Source organism: Mercenaria mercenaria, chromosome 5 (assembly GCF_021730395.1).
Source record: "Mercenaria mercenaria strain notata chromosome 5, MADL_Memer_1, whole genome shotgun sequence".
Taxonomy (NCBI): domain Eukaryota; kingdom Metazoa; phylum Mollusca; class Bivalvia; order Venerida; family Veneridae; genus Mercenaria; species Mercenaria mercenaria.
This window is the reverse complement of record NC_069365.1, coordinates 42,916,022-42,941,792: the sequence shown is the minus strand read 5'-3', so window position 1 is coordinate 42,941,792 and position 25,771 is coordinate 42,916,022. Positions and strand designations below refer to the sequence as shown.

Here is a 25,771-nt window from a genome sequence, read left to right as displayed (position 1 = left end):
TCAACATTTTCAAAACTACATGATTCAAACACTTTACATGTTATATGTTATTCAGCTCCCATTTTGGGCGATTATTCTAAAAAGACGTATCAATGCTGTTCAAAACTGAAAAAAAAGAAAAACAATAAAAGATTTAATAAACAAACATGAGTTTACACGAAGAAGGAAGAAGGAAAACAGCAGGGGTTCAGTAGTTAAAACCACCACCAGGGAGTTTAAACCGGATTACTGGCGCCAAACCTTACTCTTAAACCTGACGAAACAGTCATTACAAAATACACGACAGTGTAATATCATAAAACAAAGAGCATTCAAATACTTAAAAAGATTAATTTCGAATTTTATTATCGGTTGAAGTATCAAATCGGCAACAAATGTAACTTTTTCTTGCAGATGTCAATTTTAAATAGACATAAAAGTACCTCTTTACAGTGCATGTTTTATTACAATTATGTTGTTTTATTTTTAGATATAAAAACGTTTTCCGTTTCAGAAAAACTCTGATCTCATGGTAATTTAAGTAATTTTAAAAGGTATCTGATTGGTCGGTTTTCTAAATCAGGAAGAGATTTGGTGCAACAGAAATTGAATAAATATTGGAATGATAACTGCAATCACATACTTTGCCGAGGGTTGAGGCGACCGTCAAGTTTTACAGTTAAGGTACGTATGTTTTACTGCTTATTGTTATTTGACAGTTTCTGTGCACAAATAATTCAAAAACTTTTAAAAATATTACTCTAAACAAAGTCATGTATTTCATTATAACAACTTACAATGTTAAATGATAAGAATATATTTTGCAGTAGAATTATTAACATCATGTTTTTCTTTTCTTTTTGTGTATTTTCTCAAAACTTTAGTTAAATATATCAAAGAAAAAATTACATATGTCAAAAAAGATACATTTGTTTTAGAAATGTTGTGTTTAGATGGTACATTTAGTATTTTCCATTGTTCTGCTTGCAGTTGTACACCAGAGGTTTCAAAATATGACCATGTTCACGCTTGTTGTAATTCTGTTTATTACCGCGGGAATACATGCAGACACTGAGAAGGTAAGTCAGCTATTTTGATCTCGATTCTTAAAATAGTAGCAACTAAGTCAAAAGTAATTATTGATATAAATATTCTTAAGACTAATGTTGATATTAAAGGTTTTTATTGCACAATTGATAATTGACTAGAACATAAATCACTCAATAGGTTGCGCCTGAACTAAGGGGTGGTTTCGAGGAAGATTAGCGGGAAGAAAAGAAATGCTACTAGCTTTAAAATATAGGTCTAGTAATATTTTTTTTCCACAGGAACATGTACGATAAATCATTATACTAAAGAATATTGTAACCTTTAACCAGTCCATTTTTAGTATACTTTAGTATAGTTTTATTTGGACAAACATGTTCATTTTATAGTATTATATACAATATAAACATTTTTAATAATTAAAAATATGTATTACTCTGGATTTAAAAATGGAATAAGATAAATAAGACCTGTAATTTAAACATCACAGAATACAATCACAGAAAAACAAAATTCTCTCACTTATCTCTACTTAAAAACAACTAAGAGTGAAAATCAAATGTACTTTATCAGTGTATTTAGAGAAGAAATTTTAAAATATTCAGACTTCAAACAAAAAAAGAAATTTGACATGTAGTGCCAGGTTAGCCCATAAAGTTTTGCGACTTAATTTCAATGGGGTCCTTTATACTACTAAAAAAAAGGGAAAAATGATCAGAACTATAGTTAAAGCAACTAAAACTCTTTCCTAAATTTAATATACTTCAAAAATTTATTGATATTTTATTATATTATTTGAAATTAAGCAGGCTAAAGATCGTTCCTGTTGGAAAAGTAAACTAGTATTGAAAAATATAGAAAATAAGACAATCATTGTTTAGAATCATGTAAAATTGCAATATATCGAAGCATTTCTAACACAGACAATTTGAATTCGTGTATATTAGAGAAAAAACCTTTATTTTCGGATTAAAGAGTCAATTTTTGACAATAAATTCTCGTTACTTCATTCAATTTTCATACCACTTATATTTGATATCAGATCCTTCACAAATATATGTGTAATAAAACTAACTTCTAAATATATTGATCACGGTATGTCATACATTAAAGGCGTTCTCTAGAGTTTATGTATATGAGATGGGCGAAATTTTTCCCAATAACAGAATCTCTTCAAACTTTGGATATTGAAGGGCAGTCATTTAAGAAACAAAAATATGCAAAAACAAAAACGTAATAGGTCACCAGAAAAAATTTCGCCCATCTCATACAGAAACTCTAGCGAACGCATTTAATCTGGTGTCATACAATTATAACACTTATGCCATTACTATATGTATGATAGACATTCTGTGTATTGTAGCAATCTTTATTATTGTCTCTTTCCTCTTGATGCACGCACACTATTGCTCAACAGGAAAAATAACTGTTAGATTATATAAGTCTACTTCGAAAGTTTCTATTTCATTTTAAAGTCTGAGCTTCAAACGATAACAGATGACTTGGGAAATATTTTGACGGCAAACATCACACACAAGACAGCAGAGGATGATATAGCATTGGTGGATGATGAAGGAAATCCTGTCATTAAAGTTGATGTATTTGAACTTGATGTAAGTATATAATGGAATTTCAGCTAAATGAAACTTCACAAGAATCTACTAGTTCCAATGAAATGAAACCGGCCATATTGTTATTAAGATATTGAATAATTGATATAAATTATTGTTTTATTTTCAGCGCATTCTTAAAGAAATATATTAAAATTATAGGTGACCGATTATAAATGTCTATGAGTGTATTTCCAAAACATTTTAAGGAGTATTTCAAAGCTAAGCCATTCACAATAATAGTTTTGAAAAACAGCTATGTAGTTACAGAGCACTGTATTCTTTAAACTTTAATATAAGGATATAATAGAAGTTTTGTCCCTGTTGTGTTCCTATGTAACTATGCAGACTTAACGGTGCACATTTATTTCAGGGATATCAAATCGACAAACCGGCCAACGAAAGTGTATGCCTTCTCTCGGAAATAACAGAGGTAATTTCTTGAATACCTAGTGTGTATAAATAAGCTTTTCTAAACCATATATTTCCAATATTCGTTACTTTGTCTTACCTATTAAATATGCATACATGCATTCTGTATAAAACAACAACACAAAAGTTATGATAAAATCATTATATATTTCGTTTTTGAAAGCTGCGCTTTTTTAAAGGAATATGATAACCGAATAGAAAATTAGAGTCAACAATTATGCGACAGCACTTATGTTATATACCTATTTTAAAGAAATTTAACGGTATACTCACCAGAATTTTATGATAATTTTCAGTCGGAAAACGGTACTCTGTGTTATGACAGGATAGATTACCCGAAAACAAACCTCACTCAGAACATTTTGGACCACTGCGATGGACGCACAATATACCTACTTGTTCCAAAGGTCTGTGATCTTGATGAAATAAACTCAGCAGTGACTGAAACACCTCCTGGCACAGGTACTTCATAATATATCTAAAACAAAGATAACTAACTTTTGAATATCATTCTTAAATATCAACTTTATGAACGGTTTCTTGTCTGAAATATTTAAGTAACATTATTTTATAAACTTCGATATAACTTCGGTATAATTTTGCTTTATCTCCTAACCCGACAAGCCCGCTCGCTTAGCTCAATATGGAGAGCTCAGATTTACGGATCGCGGGGTCGCGAGTTTGAGCCCTGGGCGAGGCGTATGTTATCCATGACGATTCGATAAGAGACATTGTGTCTGAAATCATTCGTCCTCCACCTCTGATTTATGTTGAGAAGTTGGCAGTTACTTGCGGAAAACAGGTTTGTACTGGTACAGAATCCAGGAACACTGGTTAGGTTAACTGCCCGCCGTTACATAACTGAAATACTGTTGAAAAAGGCGATAAACCCAAAACAACCAACCAACCTAACCCGGCTACATGAAGCAATAAATTATTGCCTTATTGTGTATTTTGTCATTCTAAGACTTGAGTCATCTTACTATTCTTATCATTTCAGTCCCAAGCAGAAGGAAACGAAGTTGGCGGTGCTTTTGGAGGATTTACTATACACTTAGGTGTTATTCCGTGTCAAGGTGTTGTGGATGGTTTTGTCGCAGAAGGTGTCATGTTAGATACGAATATCGCTTGGTCAAGGTCTATTATTTCTGGTGTGGTTATCGGTGGTGAACTGATGCGCTTACCAAAATATACAAGAATGTCTGTTCTTTGTTGGTTATTTTTTTTAATTGTTTTTTTTTTTTTGTTGTTGTTGTTTTTATTTTCATTGGCAACATATAAATATTATGCACGAAAAGGTGTGTCATTTGGAAAAAAATTGACTTTACTCTGTTCATTAATTTGAAATTTCAGTTGATATAATTAAAGAACATAAGACATAATGTAAAATATTTTTTATAATATTTTTGAATAGAATTACAAAAACTGCAAAGTCGTGTTTTCCTTATTTCCATTCCCAGTATGTTACTGGCCTTTATTAATGACATAACAAACAGTAACAAGTTTTATGTTGACGGAAGTCATGTTAACCATGTCAACTGGGGAACACTAATTTGTTGTACTTGCTGGCTTTATTGAACGAGCCCGGTTACGGTTAATGCCATTTTTGCTAAATTGTCACTTAAACTAGAGAAGACTTAAAAGATGTACAAAACTTGAAGTTAAATGTGTAAGATATAAGGAATATAATTGAATGTTATTAATATCTTATTCGAACAATGTCATAATATTTGGATTTATGATTTTATAGAAATTGATATCTGTTTGAACATACTGCTATTTTGAAACAAAAACTAAACAGAAGAGTTCTATTGTCAGCTGCTTATATGACAATGAGTTGCTGTTAATGTATATTTAGCCTAGTACCAAACAATAAAATACAACAATGTACACGGATTGATGATTTTATGGGCGTTTATGCCTGTTTGATCATATTGATATTATAAAAAGTATCTGGATGCAACCCATTTAAAGCCTTTTGATAAACGTCGAATTTAGGTTGCCCACATCTGTGCCATGTTGTTTGTCTGCTTCTTACGTTTATATTTGAAGAGGCCTCCGTAGCCGAGTGGTTAAGGTCGCTGACTTCAAATCACTTGCCCATCACTGCCTCACTCGGGGCGTCGATTTCTTCATGTGAGGAAGCCATCCGCTTGCTTACGGAAGGTCGGTGGTTCTACCCAGGTAAACACCTGTGATGAAATAACGCGCTGAGGGGCAACATGGGTCTTCCTCTACCATCAAACCTCGAATGTAGCCATACGACCTATAATTGTGTCGGTCCGACCTTAAACCAAACAAAAACAAAAAAGATACTTACATTTTTTTAACAGAAAAATAAAAAATTAAATCATTTGATTGTGTTTGCATGAAATGTTTATGGTTTAGATCAAAACAGCTATTTCGTGGTGATATGAATTTACCGTTATAAAACGAATAGGAATTTAATTTGTGCGTCGAATTCACGCAACCAGAACTCCGCGAAAAATAGTCCCCTGCAAATATTATTGCTTTCATATTTCATATTGTATGTGGTTATTTGAACGTAGAATACCTCTGAACGTGTTTATCGTGATAAGAGTGCTATATAACTATGGCATAATATATATTATATGTGTCATTTCGCTAAACGTGTTACAAAAGTGGTAAACTTTAAAGAATCGCGATGCATGTTCAGAAGTGTGATTTTTCTGTACAGGAAACATCACATGTAGGAAACATGTTGTTTTTTTAATTGAACCCACGTGATTCTCCCAAGATTATCTGAAATTATATATTTATCTATATTTTAAATTATCCATAACGTGACTGTGAAATAGATTTAGTAATATATGTGTATAAATTTTAGCTGTTATTGTCGTGTTGCTTACTGTCTGTGTAAAATTCGTAAAATAACATATTTTGGGGATAGTTCTTCGTGTGAAAGATAGTGTACCAATTAAATGATTCTAAATGAATTGTGAATATATATTTTCTAATCACCAATAATGAGATATAAAAACAGTAATTAATACGAGTATTGTCAGTTATAATATTATCGAAATCGTCCTAATTTTTTACCTTTTTCAGTTTGCTAGGATATATGTACATGTAAATCCAATTAACATGTTGTCGCCTCAAAACATTACTCAATTCTTCAATAGAAAAAAATACCCTTTTGTTTCCATACAATCGTTTTAAAATCAAATCTACTACGCATGTTTCGTATATACATGGGAGTGACGTAAATAAGCTGATAGCTTTAACAATAGATAAATTAGTATCAACAAATATATGTACACATATTGATAAAAACAACTAGTTAGACGGAAGTAACATATTGTTCTAAAAAAAGACATGATCAAAAGCAATTTTATCAGTAAGTACTAAACTATTTATTACGGTCTTTCGCATAGACATTTGAAAGGTGTGTATCAATTCACCCTGAAAAATATAAGTATATTTAACAGTCTGCTGAACTATTGAACACGTATGTAATTTAACTGATGATCAGTTATATCTGGATTTGCTAGTCTGTAAACATCTAGAGGAACTATTTGATTTTCCTTCCCAGGTTATCATTCAGTAATTATATTATGATAAAGAAGAAAGAAGGAAAATATTTATATAATAATAATTCATTAAAAGTTCTAATTTTTCTTTCCAGAGTTGGTATACCTGTTTTATAAACCTTTAAAATTAATTGCGAGTCAACCATTAGTTTTAAAGGTATTTCACATTCATACTGTTTAATACTTATATCAGCTTTAACGTTAATTGAAGCGTGCAGTGTATTATATTCAGCTAATATTGGATTTTCCATATCTAAATATAGCAAGTAGTGTAATCTATACACTACATACACTACATAATCTATACACTGTGAAGTAGATCATAGTCATATGACTGAAGTTTATATATTAAACTAAATGAGGAAGCGTCCGCTTAAATGGCAACTGAAAACATAGTTGATCGTATACAGGACTCTTTCTTGTCCTGTACCATATGTTTTCAGCCATATAATAAACCGAAGGCTTTACCGTGCCTACACACTTTCTGTGAGGGATGTTTACGGGATTATGTCACAACAAGATTTGAAGACACGGGGCAGTTTCCATGTCCCTTATGCCGGCAGGTACGTTATATTCTTCCTCTAGATATATATTCGAATTGTGTAACAGAAAATGTAAAAATTCATTACTATTAGTTTTGTTATGTATGTTTTAAAAATAATAAATCAAACAGAAAATACGGGGCGTATGAATTATAATAGATATCGTTTAACAAACGACAATAGTGAACAATAGATATTATCTGTATCAACAATAATTGGCATATTAAAGTATGTGTCGCATAGATAAATGATTAAACGGAAATTTATATACATGCACACTATCTTACTTCATTTCCGCGTGTTCGTAATGACATATGCTAGAATAGATATTTTAAAGCAGGATTTACATTTGAATCAAATCATTCGAAGAGTAGGCACGCAACGTTTCCACTGGACAGTTTCTCTTGCTACAATATAAGTCAAACTTGTCTATAAAGACCACCCTTGGAAGATCCGAAATGTGGTATTCATTGGAAAGTAGTCGTTATTTACAGGTTATTTACAGGTTATACTGTAAATGTTAAAATGGGAAATTAAAGACGTGGTCTTTAGAGCCAGATGGTCTCTGCTCAGAGGTGGTCTTGCACACGGGTTTGACTTTTATACATATTTAGGCAATTTGTATTTAGATACCAAAACGAACTTTTCTTTTTAATTGTACATAAGTCCAACTACGAACGTTGAAGACGAAGCCATCAAAATTATGTTGATTTAGGACCCTAATGTTTATGAACAGAACAGGACATGTACTTTATTAAAAGTTGTACATAGTACATGGTCTGGAGCCTCCGTGGCCGAGTGGTTAAGGTTGTACTGTAAATCACTTGCTCCTCATCTCATCGATGTGGGTTCGAGCCTCACTTGGGGCGTAGAATTGTTGATGTGAGGCAGCCATCCAAGTGGCTTTCGAAAGGTAGGTGGTTCTACCCAGGTGCCCGCTCATGATGAAATAATGCACGAAGGGGCACCTGGGTTCTTCCTCCACATGTCAGTCAAAGCTGAAAAGTCGCCATATGACCTATATATATTGTGTCGGCGCGACGTTAATCCCAACAAAATAAAATAATTAAGTACATCGACTACAACACATATTCTTTACAAATATAATATCGACCTGACAATATACATAAGGAATATTGTGAATTAAGTAATTTTTTAGATTTATCACAAATTACCAATTTTGATTTTCATGAAGACCTTCAAGCGTTTAATACTGATGTGTTCTGGCCCCGTATTCACAAAAGATTCTAGGTCTCAGCTGAGTTTGAGTCTGAAATTTTAATATCAGTTTTACTAAAACTTTAAGCTTAGGTTGAATTTAAACTGAAAGTGACCATCATGACTAAATAGCCACTTGAAAACAGTTATAAACTTAAAATTTAGTTTTGTACGCGCTATTTAGATATTATGGAGCCCTGAAGGGACAATTTACTTCCATACTTCCCACTTTCGACAGCTAACTTTTGCACTTCTCACTTCCAACTTCTTGACTTCCTACTTCTAACTTCCGCACTTCAGACTTGTAACTTCCACACTTCTGACTTCAGACTTCCTGACTTTCGACTTTTGATTTCCAACTTCCACACTTCTTACTTCCGACTTCTGGGTTTCTTACTTCCTTCTTCTAACTTCCGCACTTCTGACTTCTAACTTCTGCACTTCTGATTTCCAACTTCAACACTTCTTACTTCCGACTTGATGACCTCTTTCTTCCTTCTTCTAACTTCTGCACTTCTGACTTCCTGTCTTTCGACTTCTGGTTTCAAACTTCCACACTTTTTACTTTCGACTTCTTGACTTCTTACTTCCCTCTTCTAACTTCCTGCCTTCCGACTTCCAACTTCGAAACTTCTGACTTCCAACATCCCCCCTTTAATAGTCGGAAGAAAGATGTGTGAAAATTTGAAATAAGAAGTCGAAAGTCAAGAAGTTGGAAGTCAGAAGAGCGGAAGTAAGAAGTCAAAATTGCGAAAGTTAGAAGAAGGAAGTAAGAAATCGGAAGTAATAAGTGTGGAAGTTGGAAATCAGAAGTCGAAAGTCAGAAGTCGGAAGTCAGAAGTGTAGAAGTTAGAAGTCAGAAGTGCGGGAGTTAGAGGTAGGAAGTAGGAAGACAAGAAGTTGGAAGTGAGAAGTTCAAAAGTTAGAAGTCAGAAGTAGGAACTACGGAAATCATTTGTCCCTCGAGGATATAAAAGAGAAAGAAAATTTCATTATCAAACTCAGCTGAGATTGAGCATGTGTTGTGAACACGGGACCTGTTTATTTTAATTTCTTTTAATTTCGTACATGTATGTTTTCATTATCTAAGTTAGTGAGGGTATATTTAGCAATTATACGGCCAAAGCAATTAACACACCCGTCAATAATAATATATTATTACTATTTGTAGACAATATTTATACCTCCTGGAGGAGTGGCAGCACTACCAGACAACCATTTCATTGTCGGGCTCAGCGATACTGTCAGTACATATGGAGCATGCGGCTCTATACAGCGCCAACATGAATCAACACCTTTATTATCCGGCACCAAGACTGATCATTTCTCAACAGAAACCGCAAATAAGTTGATTCGAAGATTCGGCAACTTTGGCACTCAGCCACACGAGTTTATTCAAGTGACCGGGATATCAGTCTCGTCATTCACTGACGATATATTCCTGTCTGATTCGGCGTTGAACAGAATTTCGATATTCTCGTCTGCGGGGTTGTTTCGTGGTAGTTTTCAGTGCGACTGCTCTGTCAGAGATATTGCAATAACACATGGAGGTACCATCTTAGCTGCAGTCAGTCGATCTGGAAACGCACTCCTTCGTGAGTACACAACAGATGGACGATTGATAGCTTTACATGGAACTTTTTACAGCCAGGAGAATCCATTTGGCGTGACAGTATCCAGAAATAACTATGCCATAGTTACAGGACTTCGTCAGAACTGTATACATGTACTAACAGACAGGCGGAAACCTTCTGTGAGGTTCGGTTCTCGTGGAAAAGGCATGCAACATTTTATGTCACCGTATTACGTAACCGTTAATAACAAAGATGAAATAGTAATAGCTGATAGTGGAAATCATAGAATAAAAATTCACAAGCTAGATGGAACGTTTCTTCATGTATTCGGAAAGCAAGGGTCAAAGCCAGGAGAGTTATTCTATCCCATGGGAGTTTGTGTAGACAGATATGATAACATTTACGTCGCTGACGCCAATAATTATCGGGTGCAAGCTTTTAACAGGAACGGTGAATTTCTGGGGCTACCGGTTAAAGATACATACGAGTACGGAATGGACGTGAAACCTGTGAATATTAGATTCAGCGAAGACAATGTACTTCTTGTAGTTCTTCGTGGTTCAAAATTTTGTCAGATTCATACTTACCTGTGGGATGTAGAGAAGTACAAGCCTGTTCACAAATCGGGCTGGCTTGATCTGCTTTCTTGTTGCAAATGAAGTAGTATATATAAATAAATCCAAGACGTGATACAAAGCAAACTGCGACATAAACAGTAATATGTGAAACTAAATTTCGACATATTTTATAACAAAATAAAAATGTACGGTAAGAAAACTACTTTAAATTTGCATCCAATATAAGTTAAAATATGTTAAAGAGACATAATTTATGTAAGTCTTTTTATTCTCGATTTTTAGCGTACCTAAGCACAAAGTGCTCATGGTGAGATATTGTGATCACGCCGTGTCCGTCGTCCGTTGTACGTACGTACGTGCGTCCGTCCGTCCGTCCGTCCGTCGTCAACATTTGTGCTTAAACGACATCTCCTCCAAAACCAATGAATGGATTTTGATAATACTTGGCCATGATATTCCCTGGGTGGTCCTTTACCAAAGTTATTCATACGGTTCCGCTTTGTTGCACATAGGGGTTGCCAGAGCTAAAAATAGAAAAAACTTCAAACAACATCTCCTAAACTGATGGTCTGATTTTAAAATAATTTCACACAAATGGTCCTTATGTCACTCTCTACCAAGATTGTTAAAGTTTTACCGATTCTTCAAAAACGTGGCCGCTGATTTTTCCTTTATGTATATAGTGGAAACTTTAAAAATCCTCTTGTTTGAAACTGCAAGCATGATTTTAAAATATTTTTACACAAATGGTTCGTGTGTGACCCTCTACCAAGATTGTTCAAATTATTTTGATTCGTCAAAAAGCATGGCCGCCAGAGGGCTTGGTCACTTGTCCCTATATGTATATAGTTGAAAGTTTAAAAATCCTTTAAAAATCTTCTTGTTTGAAACTGCAAGAATGATTATAAAATAAGTTTACACAAATAATTCTTGTGTGACCCTCTACCAACATTGTTCAAATTATTTTGATTCGTCAAAAAAAAACATGTCCGCCAGAGGGCTTGGTCACTTTTCCTTATATGTTCATAGTTGAAACTTTAAAAATCCTTTAAAAATCTTCTTGTTTGAAACTGCAAGTATGATTTTAAAATAATTTTACACAAATGGCTTTTGTGTGACCCACTACCAAGATTGTTCAAATTATTTTGATTCGCCAAAAAGCATGGCTGCCAGTGAGCGTGGTCACTTTTCTATTCTGAATCAATAATAGCTAGAGCCATGATATTTGGCGTGTGATATCAGATTTGTAATGTCTATTATAATTGTTCCAATTATTGACCTAGGTCCAAAAGTGTGTTTGTGACATGTATATAATAAAGGCTTACATAGAAGAAACCTAACTCTGTACTTGTACAAACACACAAACACACGTGAAGCCTTGTACACAGATTAGCGCTTAAGGGTCAGTGACCTTCTTGTTACTGTAATATTTGGTTTCTTTAACACATGTATCTGATTTAAACAAACAAGTGTAATTATTTTTGTTATAATTGTTGATATTATGATTTTTGGAAAGTTACATGCATCTGATTCAAAGAAACATGTGTAATTATTTTGTTATAATTGTTGTTACTATTATTTTGTTGTTGTCGCTTTATCTTTTGAATATTTACTTCGATCCCTTGCCGGGGAGTATGTTCTCCTTGAAAATATAATGATGAGAACAGTTGGTGTCTGAAATTGTTCGTTTTCCACCTCTGATTCATTGGCAGTCAGTTGCGGAGAACAGGTTACATCGTAATACTCGTTTAGAGGAGCACTTGTTACAGTGACTACATGCTGAAATACTTTTCAAAAGCGACCCTATGCAAAAACTTCTAATCTTACTGATTTATTGAACTAAAAGCGTTTGTATAATAACAGGACGTCATTGTATTTCTTAAAATATCAAAATTATATTTTACTGGTGCTTATGACTGTGATGTTAATTTATATGTTGTATTAAGCTTTCAATTAAAATAATATTTACTCATTAGGATTGTTGTCTACAATTTTTAGCTCACCTGAGCACAGAGTGCTGTGGTGAGCTTTAAGGATCGTAGGAATCCCGTTTATCCGTTCTTCTGCAAATTCTGTAAAGATCATATTATCATAAACTACATTGCCAATTTCAACCAAACTTCAAAGGAATGTATTTTGTGTGTTTCCTTTCTGATTCTTTCAAATACAGACCATCAATGCTATAATACCATAGGAAATCGTTTTAGTCATATTTGGAGCCGTTGAGCCGATTCAGAAATAAATTCACAGAAATGTTCCTTTGGTGACATTCTACTAAATTCCTTCTAATCATTCTGTTTTATTAAAAACATGGTCTCAAGGAAGTGGGGCTAGTTTTCCATTTTTGTTTTTATTTTCCTATTTGAAACTGCTGGCCACTCAAGCCCATCCTGCTCCCTTAGTTGAAACTTTTTTTAAAAAATCTGATCCGTTTTTCAGAACAAGTTCACGGGTAGTTTCCTTGCGTGATCATCTAATAAAACTGTTCAAGCAAGCTGTGAAACTAGGCGAGCGATCTAGGGTCATCATGGCTGCCTTGTTATTTTTGATTGGTTAAACGTCACACTGGCACATTTATAGGATACTTTCCTGCTTTTGAATGTTGTGGAGGAACCCGTGTGTCCACGGCACTTCTTCAGGCACGGTGGACACCTGGATAGAACTACTTACATTCCACAGGTCAGCCGGACGACTTCCCTGAAACAAAGAGCTAGATTTTAAATCCTCTGCAGTGAGGTGCAAATGTTCGAAGTCGGGACCTTAATCAATCGGCCTTTGAGGCCATTAGTTTGTATTATTTTAGAATTGATTTATCATGTTAATTAATTATTTTTTTTATATTAGTAGTAACTACAGACAACAAACAATTGTTTATGTGTTTACGACAAATATTATGATAAAGATATACAAGCGTTTTTTTTTTGCAGGATATCAAACATTTTGAAAAACGGTTCTTTGAATATTTCATCCCAACAACATTTATGCCAAAAATAAATGCTAAATCATCAAAATATGCCTAACAACGCACCATTTAACTAAACTGATTCTTCTTGTTGCCAAAAAATAATCACACTCACGTTTGGCCGGCATCTGGCTTAATCTGATGTTTAATATCTATTTAAGTAGATCAGGTTTCGTTCGACTGATATATAAAAAGATACAACTGAAATAAAAGTTTTCATAATAGCAATTTATTTTATCTAGTAAGTATAAATTGAAACAAAAAGACTGTTAGAAATATCATAATTCATCGGTTTTAAAGGGTTTTTTCCAAAATATATCGCTTAAATGCACGATCACTCCAACTTTTTTCTTTTTTCTTTCCATTTTGAAGCATCTTTGTGTATCATTAAAACAGCAAAACATTTTTTAAAATCTTAACTACAGATACGTTAAAACTTTATTCCATTGAAAAAAATGCGTGAGGTATCGTGTCAGCATGTAAATATGAAACAGATTTGTTTCCGACATTTACATTATGTGCTTACATGATACTGATACCACCATACATTCATAGTAACCTGTAAGACCTGAAATCACTTGAATATTAAGTGGAATATTATATGTTTTATAAAGTACCCCATTTTTTCTTCAGTTGAAATCCCTAGACTAGATACTGAGCAATTGCGTAAGTCCTTTTAATCTGGATTGTGTACATGGAACAACTTTTTTTCACGTCAAATGTGCACTTCATATCCTTATACTTGAAGTATTTATCACACATCCATATAAATAATATTTTGTCTGTGTTTTCATCTTACAGTGCAACCTCTGTAGAGCAACATCCTTTTGGGAGACACAAATATGTAGAGGTTTTAGTTCTGGAGAGGTAAATTTGATAGTATATTTTAGCTTAGGGAAATTTTGATCATGTTTTTACAGAAAGGCTTTGCATAAGACAGGACCGCCCTGGAGAGCTTGTACTGTATTTGCTTGTACACTGAATAATTGTTTATTTTTTCTGCTGTTCTTGTCAGGGGCCTCATGCGAGATTGATGTGTTAAACAAATGAATTTTCCCGTAAATTCTAGTATGAAGTATATAATTCCTTGGTAGTAAGAGCCAAAAACTAACATATTTCAACCAGCAATAACTTTCATAAGCAATGATCTGACTATCTCAGTAGTCAACATTTCTTTAGGAAAACGTTAAGCGACACGTTATTTCCTGCTGAAGAAGCGAATATGCAATTATACATGGTTATATCATTACATGATTTTTGATAATTTGTCTGTAAAACAAGTTAAGTTGAGATGACAAGGTTAAATTCATTTTGCCTTATACTCAAGATTTATTTATGGATTAGTAATCCGGAAAAGGTACTCTAATAATTGTAAGTTGAACTGTTATACTCAGTCAGAACTTCTCCAGATGACGTATATAAACACTTGACGTATACTCTTTCTCCGCCTTCAAGAACTGATATAGCATCAGCCGTGTTGCATTGATGGTTGTTACTGTCGTAAAACACCCCAGAGGTCTGAACAATATTGTCTACCATAATGCCATAATACATGTTCATCTTGTACTTTATACACAGATGGATAGTGAACAGGTATGTTCCGCTGACAGGAACGGTAAACAAGCCCGTCATGTTGTCGTAACCATTGCCTTTGTTGAACATTGTCTCTGTAAATAGTATCGTTTGACCAGTGTCTAGAGAATAGTCTGCGGGTGCACGTGCTTTAAATGCAATTGTTTCTGTCAGCAGGGTATCTGAAATACAAATACACACAACAAAATTCCTAATCGGTCAGTTTTTATTGTATAACTATTTTGTTAATAATGCATGTATTTACACGAAATTTCACCTACCGACATTTAAATAGGTACTGCAGCTAATTATTGACTTATTTTGACCGACTCACCGCCAAAGTAACCGCATTAGGCGTTTTGACCAATTTAGCATATTTTGCACGTGCAGGGCATGTGCACCAATATGCACTTGTTAATGAACACTTTTGACATTACTGACGAAAGTCCTACTAGAAAAACACATATCGTCGTGAAATTGACACAAGAGCAATGCGCCCGGGCTGTCGGAATTATACATCAAAATTCAAAACCGGTCACCTCAATGAATTGTACTTAGGCTGAATTTCGCCAAAAGAGCGCGAATGGTAGATAACCAACGACTGAAGGTTCTTGTAAACGGAAATAAGGTTACAAATGGAAATAACCATCGAAGTAACAGCTACAAACAAATTACATCAATTTTTTTTAAACTGCCAAAATAATTACACACGTGTCGTAAATGTGTCCCAGCTAGCAACATTCCGACAGCTCGATCGCGTTGCTAATATGTCAATTTCACCATGATATGTGTTTTTCTAGTTGGACTTTCGTCAGAAATACCAAAAGTGTAAAGAAACACGTGCATGTTGGTGCACATGCCCTGCACGTGCAAAATATCCAATAATAGGCAAAACGCCTTATGCGGTTACTTTGCCGTTGAGTTGGTCAAAAATAAATTAATAATAAGCTGTAGTACCTGTTCAAATGTCGGCATGTGAAATTTCGTATAAATGCATACATTATTAACAAAGCAGTAATACAAATATAAATTGACCGATTAGGAATTTTGTTGAGTGTACTTATGTCAGGAAACTAGAAAACACATCGACAGTCGAAACTCAGTATCTCAAACTCGCTTACCTCGAAATTCCGCTTAAGTCGAAGAAATTTTCAAGTCCCGTCAAAGTTCCTTCTTTACATATGTACTTCAACTCCGGTTACGTCAAAATTTGACTTATCGAGATTCCGGATATGTCGAAAGGGATTTTCAGTCCCGTCAATAAAATTCAAGTGCACTGTAAACCCGGTAAGTCGAAATGAGAAATATATGCGATAAAATTTCACACATCTCGTTGTGAATTTGGTTGGTTTTTAACACATATTCATGTTTATTGCCTAACCAGAAAGCCGTGATGCCGACATATCAAAGGTGCGGCGATTATCAAAATGAGATGATGTCATACTTGTTTGCACGTGCCATAATGATAATTGTTTGATGTAAGCGTTAGATTTCTTAATCAGCGATAATTTGTTTTTGAGACGTTATGAAAACTGCTTTTAAGTTAAACTAAATGAATTAATTAGTTTAAACAGTTGAGATCTTTAATAAGGATTAATTAGCGGTAATCGCGATGAGACTGTAAAAAATAACTTCTTTGGGGAAAGCCTCATTCTTTCAAAATGTCAGATCGAAATGCTGTCAATCCTCAGGGGAAGAAACGTGGTACGAAAAGGAAACTTGCCTCAAAAAACTTTTGAGGTTAGTGTCATTTTTATTCTTCGAAAAACTGAAAACTTTGATAAACACAAACTCGTATCGTGTACGCATAAAGTGCCGAGAGCGTATACACGGCATCAACGGCATCAAGGAAACAGATTTTATTTTTCATTAAATATTTTCGTAATTTAACCAACTTTTTTGATAATTCGTCCATATACATCCCTCCTCATAACTCGAATTTCGGTTATCTCGAAATAAAAAGCACGGTCCCTTGAAATTCGAGATACCGTGTTTCGACTGTATATCATTACCTGTGTTCGTAACAACCTATCAAACTAACAATCAACCTTGACTAAATTAAAGTAAATTAAACTAATCACTAAATCACTTTCCTGGTAGGTAAAACACCAATGGAATTTTTCAAGACGTAGATGTAGATAAGCACTTTTATCTTACAAGTATAAACATTGGACATGAAATGGTGGTTACCACTGCTTGCTTTTATTGCCATATTATTATTATACCAGATTTATATAGCGCCCTTTTCATGATCAGTTTCGCGTTCAAAGGCGCTGTACATAGTTCAAATGCAGCCACACAGGGCGCATAATTCATCCTCTACTAGTACAGACACAGAGCGATCTGACCAGAGGGACAGAGTGAGACAAAGCCCCCACGACAGAGAGATCAGAAATCAGATACAGGCTTGTCCGGCTAACTTAGCCTAGCTCGTTGCGAATAGACAGCCTGGTTCTTTAACGTGCCCAGTGTATAGCACTGATACACGCAAGGATTTCTAATTTTCAAGCAAAGATATAGTGTTTATTACGTGGCCACTTGAGTGACATACTACAAACCTCTTAAATTCGTGAAAATGAAATATTAGTTTGCTAAAACGAAATTTTATTTCTTTTATGCAAAATAATTTATCGCCATATACTAGCACTTAAAAGAATGTGGTTTTCTTCTGACCCATCAGTTGAGTCCCTGAAGCTCTCTCAAGTTTGCTCCTCTCATACCCCTTTTGTCTTTTTGTTCTGTCCAATATTGGCATATAAGGTTATCTTTATTATATCCTTTAACATCTTTTCCAGAGCATTCAAGTTAGTAGGTCACATCAAGTATTATTTAGTTGTTCTCTATCAAGTTTGAAATCTGTATCAAGCATAATGTTTGTGGTCAAGTTTCCACTGCTGCAAATAAGTCTATGTAAAACAAGAGACCACCCGGGTGTAGCCTATATTGACCTGCGGGTCACAATTTGAACAAAACTTGATAGAAAACCACTAGAGCATACTATCTACTAAATATCTAAGCTCTGGTCCCTATGGTTCACGACAATAATGTTTATAAAGATTTTCCTCGTACAAGTCTATATATTCCATGTGCCCCCTAGGACGAGGTCATATTTGACCCTATCGGTTATATTTGATATATAGCACAAAGCATTCCTTTAATTTTTCCGATTTCAGCCATATGTTTTTCCATTTCTTGTGAATATCTTGTCTGTAGACCATTGTAGTCATTCTTTAAGTCTCGCTTCTCTGTTTTAACTTCTTCAAGAGTTTGATGCACGTGTTGATAAGTTTTTGAAATACGTTTTTCTATCTCTTCGACTTTCGCCTCCATCCTAATCATTTTCTCCAGAAGTTGCTCTTCATAGTGGAATTTCGAACACTGAGGTTCTAGCCCTACACTGGCTCCATGGACAACAATGAAACCCAGTAAAACTAAACCCAAATTCATGTTTGCACCAATACCATGTGCTTCTCTGAATATAGAACTCCACTCGAGGACATAGTAAAGAAATAAATAATCGTAGAATTCAGGTATTAATTAAGAAAACTCGTGGTTTAGTTCATAGCAATGTATATATGTAGAATACACATGCAACAGTTGAAAAAGGGTGTGAGTTTACATAAGGAAAACTAGAATTTCTTTGGTTACCAAAAATACACAGAAAATAACGCTAAAAATCTAACATTTTACCAAGAAGTGACACTGGAATTTAAGTGTTTTTATAGTAATGAATATTTTTTGTATAGACGCCAACAAAGCCAGAGTATTGTTGTTGTTTTTATTATGCAAGGGGACATAAGGTACGTTGCACATCTCACCATTGTTCATTATCGTTGATGCCTTGCTTTCTTTACATTCAAAGTCTTCTTATAGATCAAATTACATCTTTAGAACTGCAGCATTTGCAAAGTAGTGTAGGTTTTTAACTATAGTGGCTGTTTAATCATACTTTTTGTAGTAAGTATAGTTGCCGCTATCGTTATTACTGCCTCATTCTGAAGACTTTTCCGTTATTTGTCCGTTGTAAATATTTACACTTATCATTGTGTATTGTCTGCTTGATATGTAGCATTTAATATTTATTAACCGCCTATTTTTACACTGCTACCATGGATAACTCAAGGTATCAGCCATTAAACAGATATTACAATCATCAACTTACAAATTTCTGTTTCTGTTTACTCCCAAAACACTTGTCTGGTAATGGCTATCACGAATACCACAATCCACAAATAGCTCTATTATAATGCCACAAACTGTAAATATGATCAAGAAATACATGTATACAAAATGTGAGCTATCAAAAATTTAATCTGGTTATATTTATACTACTTTACATTCAACTTAAATTAACATTTTGCCATTAAAAATTCCAGCCAAGAAAGTATCGTCCAGTTATATATAGTTCATTTGATCTAGGCACTATATTTGATTCGACTCTCTAATTATACAGTCTCGAACACTACGTAGATACTTAGAATACGCAATTTGGTACGCAATTTCAGTAGCAAGATGTACATTATCTGGATTAAAAGATACACTGGTTTTTTTAAAGAAAACATCCCATCAATCAATATCTTTATAAAATAAATTGAGGCCACCACGGATGTAAATTCAAACATCCCACCAATATTTATCGGTATTGAGTATACCACGTAAAACATCACACAAATTACGATCTTTATACAAAAATTTGCAGCTACCACAGATGTAAATTTAAAACATCCCGCTACTATGTATCAGTTTTAGAAATATATTCAGGCTACCACGGATAAAAAGACATCCCGCCAACTCCAAACCAAACTTACAAACAGAAGTTGCAGCTATGAAACATTTCACCGTAAGTCAAAACTGTTATACATAGATAGCAAGTACCACAAATATAAAGATAAAACATCCCTCTAAATTATCAAAAACATTCCCGCTATCACATATGTAAATTCAAACATCCCGATAGTAACGACATTAGATAGTAACTAGAGAAGACAATAGACAGAAATTCAGACTTAGAAGTAAACATATATTCAGACTAAGAATGTCCATCAGCAAATCCCAGTGACAGATGTCTGAATAATGGATGTTGCGGGCACTAACCGAATTCAGAGTACATTAATCAATGAACCAATGGTGAAGCCAACCTTTAAGAGACTACCGCCAAATAGACTGAAGCTCAAATTCTAAACAAACCAATTTCTAACGCGAATTATGAAGTCCCTAAAACTGCGTAAATATTTAGCATGTCTAGTATCTGACAAATTATTACCATCAGTACGGAAAAAAAATGATCCGCATTGTTCCAAAAACCTCGGTGCTTTCAGGTTAGAGTCAGCTACCAGTTTCCCAAGAGCTACATTTGCAGCAAAAACACGATTATTGTATTCTTCATACACACCCGTCTGAGAGCGCAAGACCTGAAGTATGACAACTACACTCATAGACATTTATAACTGGTCACCTATGATTTCCATATATTCGTTAAGTCTACGTTGAACATCAAATAATAAAGTATACCAAGCATGGGTGATTTAAGATATTGTAATGGAAAATTACCCTCACGAATAAACAGCATATAGAAACAAAGGTGATCGGGAAAATTTCAGTCGTGTAGTTTAAAATATGATTCAAGTTATCGCAATTACAACAGTGGTCAATCATAAAAGTCTTTGATTGTATTTGTACATTCAATACAGTCAATTAACACTTGACGTGAAAAAATAAATCTCGTCGTGCAAATGTATCATGTGTGTAGCTGTATAAATGTCTTTGTCGAAAATCATAAAACTGAATCCCAACCTGGTCTACAACTAATCCAACACTTGTAACATTCCGCAGACAGTTCTTAAAATGACACAAAGCTGTGACCTGGATAAGAACTAACTGAATTCAATTTGTATGCACGATCTCAAATGCAATAAAAACACAAATAAAATACGTATCTGTATATGCTAAAATCTTTGCAAATCAAAAATATCTTGAGCAAAAATAGTTTTTCTTTGTTTCCGTTATCTGGAGGCTGGCCGATATTATTCTATCGCGCATGACCTTTGTTTTTTATTTTTTATTGATCACGCACTGGCGACAAGGTCGGTCAGATGGCGCATTAAAACATCCTACTCTTTAAATAGCCATAGGGGCGATCAATAAACTCAAACAAAACAATTCAAGGATTGAAGCAATAGCATTTTATCTGCGACAAAATCTTATATTTTTCTCTACAACTATTCCTAAATTATACATGTACATGTATATGAAGAAACTTTGCCTTGAAATATAGTTATTGACAAATTAGTCAAAGTCTTAGGTATTATAAAGAAAACTTTGTTGTTAAACTGTTTTTATAAACAAAGTCAGATCGTCAAACGTGCTACTACTAACAGCCCAAATTTCGTTCGGGAATATATTTAAAGCAAAATACTAAATGTTTACATTGATTTCCTAATTCTATTCCATTAGACTTAGTTACCAAAACTTAAAGAAAATCCGATTTTTGTTCGAACAGGTTGCACTTTTCGAACTATATGTATTGTAATGTTAGTTCCATCTACATATACTTGTGACCTAGTTTGTTCTTTAAGTTTTGTAAGTTTGTTCGTTACTTTACTGTTCTTGATTTATCTTTCTTTAGTTGAACAGTGTCTGTTCCTGTACTGTTGTGTTCGTTACGTATTACGAGTAGCGTTTGTTGCTCTACTGTTGTGGCATCCCAATTTCGTTACGTTTCGTGAGTAGTGTGTGTTTCTCTACTGTTGTGGCACCCCCATTTCGTTACGTTTCGTGAGTAGTGTTTGTTGCTCTACTGATGTGGCATCCCCATTTTGTTACGTTTCGTGAGTAGTGTGTGTTGCTGTACGGTTGTGGCATTCCCAGTTCGTTACGTTTTGCAATTTGTGTGTGTTGCTGAACTGTTGTGACTACCACACTTCGTTACGTTTTGCGAGTAGTGTTTATTGCAGTACTGTTGTGACATCCCCATTTCGTTACGTTTTACGACAAATATTTGTTGTTGTACTGTTTTGGCATTCCGATTTCGTTACGTATTGTGAGTAATGTTTGCTCCAATATGTGCATCCTTATTTCGTTACGTTTTGCGGGTATTGTGTGTTTCTGTACGGTTGTGTCATCCCTATTTCGTTACGTTTTACGATGCGTTTTGTGAGCAGTGTTTATTGCTGTACTGTTGTAACATCCCTATTTCGTTACGTTTTGCGACCATCGTTTGTTGCTATTCTGTTGTGACTACCCAATTTCTTTACGTTTTGTGAGTAGTGGTTGTTGCTATACTGTTGTGACATCCCTATTTCATTACGTTTTGCGAGCAGTGTTTGTTGCTATTCTGTTGTGACTATCCAATTTCGTTACGTTTTGTGAGTAGTGTTTATTGCTGTACTGTTGTAGCATCCCTATCTCTTTACGTTTCTTGAGAAGTATTTGTTGCTTTTCTGTTTTGGCATCCCCATTTCGTTACATGTTGTGAGTAATATTTGTCATTGTATGGCTGTGGCATTCCCATTTCGTAAACTATTGTGAGTTTTGTTTGGTTCTGTACTACTGTTGCAGCCCTATTTCGTAAAGTATTATAAGTAGTGTTTGTTGCTGTACTATTGCGTCATTCCCCATTTCGTTACGTTTTGTGAGTAGTATTGGTTGCTGTACTGTTGTGTTATTCCCCATTTCATTACGTTTTGTGAGTAGTATTGGTTGCTGTACTGTTGTGTTATTCCCCATTTCATTACGTTTTGTGAGTAGTATTGGTTGCTGTACTGTTGTGTTATTCCCCATTTCGTTACGTTTTGTGAGTAGTATTGGTTGCTGTACTGTTGTGTTATTCCCCATTTCATTACGTTTTGTGAGTAGTATTGGTTGCTGTACTGTTGTGTTATTCCCCATTTCATTACGTTTTGTGAGTAGTATTGGTTGCTGTACTGTTGTGTTATTCCCCATTTCATTACGTTCTGTGAGTAGTATTGGTTGCTGTACTGTTGTGGCATCTTCATATCGTTAATTAATGTGAGTAGATTTGTAATGTTTGTTGCTATACTGTTGTGGCATTTCCATTTCGTTAAGTTTTGTGAGCAGTGTTTATGTACTGCTGTTGTGTCGAAAAATATGTGAAACTATCAGTTTTTACACATGCCTTTTTGACCTCTGTAAGTTGCATATAATGGTCATATATTTTTTGGAGATGGCACCCAGACAAACCGGAAATGTTTATACATTAATTTTTTGGCCCTCGTGAACTATTTTCAGTGGCAAAACCCATCTGGCTATAATGCTTCATATGTATATTTTCTTTTAGCACTACGTTTTTGTTTTGTTTTTTTTCCAGACATTAACAAGATATTATGGGAATATTGAATATGACACAAACCAAAATGTACTTGCGATATTTATCTTTACATTTCTAAAAACATAAACAAGACAATTGCAGCTGTAAAAATTACCAGGTATCAAAATTAAAAGTACATTTTTAGCATAATCACTCTGATGAAAGTCTTCAAAGCAGTCGTTGATATACTTTCTGGCTCGTATCAAAACATTTCTTCTTTTTTTTTTCGTATGCGTTAAAATATTAATTATACATATATTTTATAAAATTTTGACAACTCTTGCATCTTAAACGGAAATGTTAACACTTCTTTAGATCATAGACTCACATAATTTCAAAAGATAGCTGCAAGACTTATTCTTGACAAAGATTATGGTACGCCATCTACAGGTTTATTTTCTGAATTAAACTGCGTAACATTTCCATCATCTGCTCTTCAACTGTACATCCCTAGACTAGATGCTAAACAATTCCGTAAGTCTTTCATTTAATCTGGCTTGTGTATATGGGACATAAGGTAGGCCGGTTGTGGCCATTTTAAACCGGCGAGAAATGTTATCGGTCTCTGTGTACAAAATGTTTTGTTTCTTTTTTGGACCGTTTCCTTCAATTTGATTGGCTAACAGAATTATTTTCAAGTTTCAAGTTTCAAGTTTATTGAATAAGCTGGGCCTCATAGAGGCATCAGTCACATAAAACAATAATACAATGACCATTACAGACAAAAAAACATGTGAAATGATATGTTGACATATCCATAAAATCCACAGAATAAAATGATTCAAATGATATTTGTCATAGTCAAGAATGTAATAAGACTACATACCATACATACAGCGTAATCCAACTAATTAAATGACATCATAATTTTTTTGCAGAATATTGCGAGTTTTAACAATGTATTTTTATCTGTGCTATTCATTAACATAGAAAATTTAATAGAGTTAGGACGTATAGCATGTTCTCTAGCAATATACTTTCTTCTGTCATCACTAAAGAATTGACAGTTAAATAAACAATGAAATTCATCACCAAATGAGTTTGAAGTACACAAGTTACATACCCTTAGTTCTCTTAGTACATTATAAAATCTATCTATATATCTATTTATACTGCAGCGCTCCTCTCTGCGAGTATTATGTGCAGCTGCGCGCCTGTACAAGAAGTTAAAAGTAGATTGGATAGGAGGATAAAAGTAATACACGGTGTGTATTGCAGTATAAATATAGTTGATAGTGTTAAAAACAAGAAGGATTTACAGATAAAAGCAGTTTAAAAACAGGTCTATCATGTTAAGCATTGTGTACAAGTTTGGTCACACCCTGTTTAAACTGATTCAGGGTGGGGGCTTGCACAAGTTGTACTGGAAGGGCATTCCAAAGTACTATGGTGGCTGGGAAGAAAGTGTACTTATTGTAATTACAGGGAGTGAGGATCTGAGTATGGGAGTGGGGATGCATATGTCTTGTTAGACGGGATGGGGGGCTGACATAGGGGGGGGGGGAGTGGCACAGCAACCAAACCATTCACTATCTTGTAGAACATAAGGAGGCGTGAATCAGATCTCCTATCTTCAAGGGTACGCCATCTAAGCTGACATAGCATGTTTGTGACACTGCAGTAAGGGGAGTAGTCATGATTTACCCATCGCGCTGCCCTCCGCTGAATCATTTCGATCTGGTGGATGTTTTGTTGGGTGTAAGGGTTCCAAACACAGCTAGCATATTCTAGCTGTGGCCTGACTAGTGATTTATAAGCTACTTCTCGAACTTTTGGGTTCTTGCATGGGATGTTTCGTTTAATGAAGTTTAGTGTTCGGGTAGCTTTGGACGTGACTAAATTTATGTGTTTATTCCAATTTAGATCTGTGGATATAGTGACCCCAAGGTACTTTGCATCAGGAACTGTTTCCAAGACTTGGCCATGGAGTGTGTACTTTGATTTAAAAGGGTTTTTTGACCTTGTTATGTTCATAACAGTGCATTTTGAGGGGTTGAACTCCATGTCCCACTTACTTTCCCATATCTGTAACCTATTTAAGTCTTGCTGGAGGATGTTTTCTTGGGCAGAATTATTTACAGTTAAGTAGACAGCAGTGTCATCGGCGAATAACCGAATTTAGATTTTCAGGCAGGTCATTAATGTAGAGTTAGAATAGAAGGGGGCCTAGGACGGAGCCCTGTGGGACTCCGGACGTTACTGGAACTTCTTCTGATGTTTCACCATTCACAAGGACAGACTGGTGCCTGCCAATCAAAAAAGACTTGACCCATTGCAACGTGGTGCCCTGAACGCCATGTTGATGAAGTTTATACAGAAGTTTCAGATGGTTAACATTGTCAAATGCTTTAGAGAAGTCCAGAAGGATCAGGTCCGTCTG

At 34.6% G+C, this 25,771-nt stretch overlaps 2 protein-coding genes across 2 annotated transcripts; both read left to right on the top strand.

The window, feature by feature from the left end:
- The first annotated feature begins 591 nt into the window (after positions 1-591).
- On the top strand, positions 592-4,500 carry LOC123557040 (uncharacterized). Its single transcript, XM_053543349.1, has 6 exons — positions 592-663; positions 970-1,058; positions 2,502-2,639; positions 3,010-3,069; positions 3,365-3,530; positions 4,069-4,500. Exons 2-6 carry the CDS (start codon positions 993-995, stop codon positions 4,236-4,238), a joined length of 600 nt encoding a protein of 199 aa, XP_053399324.1. The 5' UTR covers positions 592-663; positions 970-992; the 3' UTR covers positions 4,239-4,500.
- Positions 4,501-6,929: 2,429 nt separating this feature from the next.
- Positions 6,930-12,504, top strand: LOC123557037 (tripartite motif-containing protein 3-like). Its single transcript, XM_045348223.2, has 2 exons — positions 6,930-7,182; positions 9,551-12,504. The coding sequence occupies exons 1-2, from the start codon at positions 6,997-6,999 to the stop codon at positions 10,610-10,612; spliced, it is 1,248 nt and encodes a 415-aa protein (XP_045204158.2). The 5' UTR covers positions 6,930-6,996; the 3' UTR covers positions 10,613-12,504.
- Positions 12,505-25,771: the final 13,267 nt, after the last annotated feature.

Excerpts from the sequence above, each read along its gene's own strand:
- LOC123557040 (XM_053543349.1), top strand. The coding sequence starts at position 993 with ATGACCATGTTCACGCTTGTTGTAATTCTGTTTATTACCGCGGGAATA. Across the intron at positions 1,059-2,501 it reads TACATGCAGACACTGAGAAG|TCTGAGCTTCAAACGATAAC; the intron begins GTAAGTCAGCTA and ends TTCATTTTAAAG. Across the intron at positions 3,531-4,068 it reads TGAAACACCTCCTGGCACAG|TCCCAAGCAGAAGGAAACGA; the intron begins GTACTTCATAAT and ends TTATCATTTCAG.
- LOC123557037 (XM_045348223.2), top strand. The coding sequence starts at position 6,997 with ATGGCAACTGAAAACATAGTTGATCGTATACAGGACTCTTTCTTGTCC. Across the intron at positions 7,183-9,550 it reads CATGTCCCTTATGCCGGCAG|ACAATATTTATACCTCCTGG; the intron begins GTACGTTATATT and ends TACTATTTGTAG.